Source organism: Dendrobates tinctorius, unplaced genomic scaffold (assembly GCF_039654945.1).
Source record: "Dendrobates tinctorius isolate UK_male_01 unplaced genomic scaffold, ASM3965494v1 ptg000081l, whole genome shotgun sequence".
Taxonomy (NCBI): Eukaryota; Metazoa; Chordata; class Amphibia; order Anura; family Dendrobatidae; genus Dendrobates; species Dendrobates tinctorius.
The window spans coordinates 6,323,992-6,330,875 of record NW_027361749.1 but is presented as its reverse complement, the minus strand read 5'-3'; the positions used below and the strand labels follow the sequence as shown (position 1 = coordinate 6,330,875).

At 43.8% G+C, this 6,884-nt stretch overlaps 1 protein-coding gene across 1 annotated transcript in view; it reads left to right on the top strand.

The window, feature by feature from the left end:
- Window positions 1–536: 536 nt before the first annotated feature.
- LOC141096862 (desmocollin-2-like) overlaps window positions 537–6,884 on the top strand; it is a 32,185-nt gene continuing 25,837 nt past the window's right edge. Inside the window, exon 1 of the mRNA XM_073583709.1 lies at window positions 537–766. Coding sequence (XP_073439810.1) covers window positions 716–766 — 51 coding nt within the window. The 5' untranslated portion in view covers window positions 537–715. The remainder of the gene's footprint in view (window positions 767–6,884) is intronic.

The window sequence follows — 6,884 nt, the reverse complement described above, 5'->3', positions numbered from 1 at the left end:
AAAAACGGATCTTCAAAAGAAAATTGAGGATCCGTTTTTTTCAAAACCTGGCAGATTGTGACTGATTGTAAAAAACTGAAGTGTGAAAGAGGCCTAAGTAGATTCTGCTGCAGACTCAAAAAGAGGACTACAAAATCTCCACATGAAAGCTCGGGGTTTTCCTGCAGCAGCCATGTAATAAGTGAACCCCCGGGACAGGCTGCACATGGCGGAGCCGCCTGTGACCTGCACAGAAGCTCCGGGGCCACATTCTTCAGCGCCGCATCACTGCAGTCTCCGGCAGGAATAATGGCGGGCTCTGTGCAGAGACACAGGAATGCGCCCGCTCCTCCTCCCTGTGCTCCCGGCCGGGGCTGACAGGAGCTGGCCGTCGCCCTGACTCACACGCCGGTGACACAAGGCGGAGGACTTTGCCCTCCTCCCAGGTAATATGACTCTCCTCACAGTCACAGGTGGGAGGCAATAAAAGTTTATTTATGAAACTCGTGAGGCCCCGCCCAGCGGGGAGGTCACACCTCTATGGCCTCCAGCAGGGAGGGGACAGGTGAGCAGTGTGATCAGGGAAGCCAGGGCAGACAGCAGCAGCTGAGCGTGCAGTGCTGAGGAGCCCCGCACAGCCCACAGCAAAGACGGACAGAGCGCCGGCGGAGTGTGAACCTTCCTCGCCTCACACCGGGAGCGGCTAACCCTTCACCTGCCGCGGGACCTGCTCATCATGGGCTGCAGACGGTCGTGTCTTCTGGGCTGCTTCCTGGCGCTGCTCCTGGTGAGAGCCATTATTACTAGTGTCCGACACGATGAGGCCGCCCCTCAGCGATCACACGGCAGTGTGCAGCCTAGTGGGTGTCCAGCTGCATGGGGGTGCCTGACTATAACACAGTGATACAAGCCAGTGTAGCAGAGCCGAGTGTGTTATTAAGGTCAGAGAATGGGGCACAGCCTGGAGAGAGCAGGAGTGTGTGTGCCCCCTTCTGATTAGTGTGTGTGCCCCCTTCTGATTAGTGTGTGTGCCCCCTTCTGATTAGTGTGTGTGCCCCCTTCTGATTAGTGTGTGTGCCCCCTTCTGATTAGTGTGTGTGCCCCCTTCTGATTAGTGTGTGTGCCCCCTTCTGATTAGTGTGTGTGCCCCCTTCTGACTAGTGTGTGTGCCCCCTTCTGACTAGTGTGTGTGCCCCCTTCTGACTAGTGTGTGTGCCCCCTTCTGATTAGTGTGTGTGCCCCCTTCTGATTAGTGTGTGTGCCCCCTTCTGATTAGTGTGTGTGCCCCCTTCTGATTAGTGTGTGTGCCCCCTTCTGATTAGTGTGTGTGCCCCCTTCTGATTAGTGTGTGTGCCCCCTTCTGATTAGTGTGTGTGCCCCCTTCTGATTAGTGTGTGTGCCCCCTTCTGATTAGTGTGTGTGCCCCCTTCTGATTAGTGTGTGTGCCCCCTTCTGATTAGTGTGTGTGCTCCTCTGTGCGTCACCCTCTCCTGGTTTGCAGGTAGTGGTTGCCTCAGCTCTGCTACATCGGTACCCCACCACATTCAGTCTTCTCCGGTCTCGGAGCCCTCGCCCGCCTGTAGATGGCTGTGACATGAAAGAAGAATATTCAGAATTGAGAGTCCTCAGTGGTTGATACCTTTTAATGGCTAACTGAAAAGATGGTAACACATTGCAAGCTTTCCAGACTACTCATTTAGACTCTTCAGATTTTGTGTTAGTCCAGCCTGATGAAGAGACCTGAGTAGTCTGGAAAGCTTGCAATGTGTTACCATCTTTTCAGTTAGCCATTAAAAGGTATCAACCACTGAGGACTCTCAATTCTGAATATTCTATCTACTGGCTCACACGGTACAAAGATATATATCCTTCCTGTGACATATGATATAAAGCCTCATTTTTTTTACTTTTCATGCACATGACGCTCCTTACGGAGGCGATATGAATGAATGGCGGTGGAATCTCTGATGTGGCAGAAATACTCCCGGGACTTGTATCGGTCTGGTCCAGTTATGTCAGTGCTATTTGTTTTTGGTTCAGTTCCTATAGAATCGGTGGGGTAGTCACGATTGTCCTGTGTGTGCAGCCGGACACTTAGGGTATGTGCACACGGTGCAGATTCTGCTGCGTTGTACAGTACCTTTATTTCCTATGGAAATAAACGCTGTGCACAGGCTGCAGATTTTTCCGCGGTTTACAATCCGCAGCATGTCAATTGTTTGGTGCAGAAACGCTGCAGTTTTACACCTCATCCTTTATGAGGTGTAAGATTTACCTGCGGTTTTCTCTCCAAAATCCGCACACCCAAAAAACTACGTGTGCACATACCCTTAGACATGCCGTCCTATGTTTTTACCCCATAACTGCTCATCCAGACGTCACTTTTTCGTGTACAAGCTCTATTGGTGTTTTTCATGGTTAGAACTTGCACCTGTTATGGTCTCTATGGGGCTGTTTTCCGTGTAGTTTTTGGGACTGAGTGATCCACACAAATAAAAGGGACACGTCCGAGTTTGATGCCAGTCGCAATCAATGCCATATATGCAAGTCTGTGAAAGAATCGGACAGCACCCAGATGCCATCAATGTTCTGTCTTTGTGTGAAAGAAGTTTGAGAAACCCTTTTTTATTTATTTTAATTGTTTTTATTTTTTTTACTATCATCGTTGAAAACTGAACTGATGACACTCTTGATGGTGTAAACTGCCATTGATTAAATCCGATCCTAAACACTGATGAAGCTTGCTCATTATTTTTTTTGTGTAGTTGTAAAATCCCGTTATCTGACCCTAATGGATGACTGTGTCCTTTGACAATGCTTAGTATTGTAACCTAAAGTCCTATGTAAAACTCTGGAAAAGACCCCATGAGTTTTACCAAATGACAGACCCAGCACTGCTACATCTCTGCTTGGCTATGATTTGGTGTCAGATCCTACAGAATTTAGTATTGTCAGTATGTTTACCAAATATTGTTTTTTTGTTTATTGCTAGATATGTAATATACTTTGGTTAATGTGTGCCAGGACTTAACCCTTAGTTTGATTGCTTCATTTATGAGTAGTGTGGAGGAGTTGGGGTGTTGTAATTGTTTGGGCGTGAATGGATACCTTGGCTCTTTTCTCTGCTCTTGTATGGTATCGGCATCTACACTATCAATATTCCAATGTCTAAAGTCATGGGTGGAGAGAGATCCATTGCGCCATTATTGGGATGGTACTTACAGTATATGGGCAGCATTTGTGACACATACAATGTGTCAGTGGATGACGGCCTGTGCTTCAGGTCTGGCTTGTTTGACTCTGTATTTTTTTTGGCATAAATCATAAGCGGTATAATGATACGATGCAACATGGCCGGAAGCCGTGACCATCAGTGGAGACAGGGCGATGCTATGCGTTGATTTTTAGCACCACACTGCGGCTATTTCCTAGTGTAGACTCGCTGACACGTGAGCTCCATTCTGTCAGATTTCTTATAGGCATACTGTAAAAGTAGGACAGGGCTGCGATTGGGGCTCATGAGGAAGAGCTGATGGGCGACAATTGAGACCTGGGGTCGTTGTCTCTTTTGCAGACTGTATAAATCCCGTTTTCCTTGTCTCCCTTGTTGACGGCTTATATGGTTAACCACAATCTGTCTGGATAATCGGAGATTATAAGTTCACACTAAAAATAATGTGCGTTTTGGGGCAGATGAGCTTTAAAATCAATGTCATGAAATATAAGAGATTTCATTGCTTATAATACTAATAATAATATAATAATAAATATTATCTCTGCAGTAACCTTTTTCCAAGTACAATTTAAAGCCACATTCACAAGTTCAGTATTTGGTCAGTATTTCACATCAGTATTTGTAAGCCAAAACCAGGAGTGGGACAACCAGAGGAAAAGTATAATAGAAGCACATCACCACTTCTGGATTTATCACCCACTCCTGGTTTTGGCTTACAGATACTTATGTAAAATACTGACCAAATACTGAATGTGTGAACGTGGCCTACATGTAACAGGCCATTCATACATGTATCGTTAGAAGGGAAAATCTCTGGTTTTCCTAATAAGTCATATCTAGTATGAATTATATCTTAGAATCCATGCAGGGCTTTCATGACAACATAAAATAAGCTTTGTTTTATTGAGAAATGTCTTGTTTTGGATCCCATCATACTGCTACAATGTCTGGTACAGTAGCTCATGTCTCACCCAGCACTATATGGTAATAATCTGGAAGTAAAGCTCCTTGCTTTGTACTGTACATAACCATCCTGCGTGTTAATGCTGCAATGACAGCCCGGCTTTCATACGTGTTAAGTTCTTTTAAGGCAGATCAAATAGACTCGTATGTCGGGGAGTTTCATATACAGCAATTGCTTAATATGCTTCTATTATTTGTGTTGTTTCATTGGAGCGTGAGAATGATTACAGAGGCCCGGCTGGCATTGTTTTGTTTTTTGTGTGTTGGCTGATCCTGTAATGGAGGGTATAGTCTCCCATTTATTTTTCTCTTTCTGGAAATAGTTAAAAAGACTTTGTAATTTTGCATTCGTGTGTGAAAACATGCCACAGACATATGACATTGTAAAATGCTAACCTATTTAGACAATATCCATTGGCTTCTATGAGTGCTGCTATAAAATGTAAATTACCGTATATAGAGAAAAACCACTGAAAACTGATCAACAGAATTTCCTATTTGGTTTTAGAGTAAAAGTGGTCCAATAAAAGCGGCATTATTTCTCTCAAGGCTTTGCACAGTGGCTCACCAAACGGGACATTAGCCCAAAACCAAGGGTGCTTGGGATTTTATTTTTTTTTTTTTTAAGCATAACAGACTCAATCTGAAGTCACGGCGACTTGATGGATGAGTGATCTGTAGGAAGATCAATCTTGTGCAGGCCTCCATAGGTCCTTCAGGGTCTTCTCCGCCTATATTTTGGTAGCAAAAAAGCCATTGGGTTGTTGGTCTTCCTCTTCGTCTTGTGTCTTCTTCTTTTTGTCTGACAGTGATGTCCTTCTCCAGTGATTGCTGTCTTCGTATGACCTGTCCAGAGTTGGCAAGCTGCAGCTTGGTGATTAACAAAATGCTGTATACCAGTTAGAACATTACAGGAGCCAATTTGACCTTTAGAATGACCCCCAAATTCCAATTTTCATAGACCTTAATAGAGACAACCTGTGAAATGTTGGCACTATAGTATTAATATTGGGAATAGCTATTTATGTAGGATAGTCATTGACCGCTATGTAGCTTCAGTGGAAGGAAAGTCATTCATTATCAGGTTTCATTAAGGCTGAGTACAGACGTACTTTTTGGCCCTGTGGATTTTTCCGCGCAGAATGGAAGAAATCCGCAGGTCAAATGACCTGCATTTTTCCTGCGGATTTCTTCCATTTTTCATGCGGTTTTTGTGCTGTTTTCCACTGCGGTTTTCCCCCTGTGGATTTGGTGACGGGGAGGTGGAAAACTGCACAAAAGTAACATGCTGCGGATTTTGTACCGCAGGAAAACCGCGCGGAAAAATCCGCAGCGTCTGCACAGCGTTTTTTTTTTTCCATTGATTTTAAGGCTACTGTACATCACAATGCGGATATGCAACGTTTCTGCGCGGTAAAATCCGCTGCAAATCTGCATCGTGTGCCCATGGCCTTAGGCCTCATTCACACATCCATGTTTAAGCACGCACATGAAAAAAATGGCACCATGTCATCCATGTTTTTCATGGATGGATAAATAATTTACAAAGCTTCTCCTATCCTTTGCAATGTTAATTACGGACAGCACACAAACTGTCCACTGCTTCCACCCGTGTGCTGTACATGTTTTCCCGGACCCATAGACTTGTATTGGCTTTTTTTCATCCATGATACTGAAGAAAAATGTCCCTGTGAGTTTTCTATGGACACACTGCTTTTGAAAAAAGACATGTGCTTAGTTCTATAGACTATAATGGATACATGCTGTATTTGTGAGGGAGGAAAAATGATACAAAACGGACATCTGAATGAGGCGTAAGATTTATGAAAATACAAATGAATCGTAAAAAACTAAAAATAGTTGCATTATTCCCCAAGTACTGATCTAGGAGTGGACGTAATGGTGGGATTTAAGCAGAATAGGGTGAGAGACCTGTTTTTATTCATCCCCCCCCCCCCCCCCCATACATTACAAAATGGTGAATTCTCTGAATAACCTTTTGAACCGTGCAAACTACTGCTCCTTTGTTCCCAGCCAGGATAAGTAGTGAAGTGATCTGTTCCTCTCGGGGAGACGTGCTGATGTATTTCTTCCAGAGATGCTTGGTCTCATGACCCCTAACACAGGTTACTGACGAAGGCCCAGCACCAAGACACAGGAATGTGGAGGGCCGGGCAATGGGGCAGCCGCCTGACAAGCAGATTAATTGGCTTCTGATAAAATTGCTTTATAGCTTTCCTCCTTTTTTTTTTTTTTTTTCCTTTTTTTTCTTTTGAAATCAGTTTATAGAGATTCTGCAAGATTTAAATGAGAAATGGTTTAATGTGTTCTGACAAGAAAAACGGAATAAACCAGTATGTCTAATGATATAGAACGTCTTCACATGTTTTGTATGTGCCCAGCACAACATCGGGCATGATCTGTGCAGTCAGAAGGAGAATGATAACACAGGTCAACGAAAAAAATTTTTTTTTCTGGTGTCCAAAATATTTTAATGAATTTGGGGTATTTTTGGGGTGCTGATTCTGAATATGTCATCAGTTTTGCCAGATTGGCTCAAGTTTTTGAGATTTTTGGTATCTTATTTATAGCACTTGTTGGTAAATGCGACGCATCATCTCATTAATTTCTTTGGATTAGTACTTGAACTGAGCAGTTCTCAATATAGTTTTGTGTTAATTAGTGTTCTAAAAGTTTGTTCATAGCT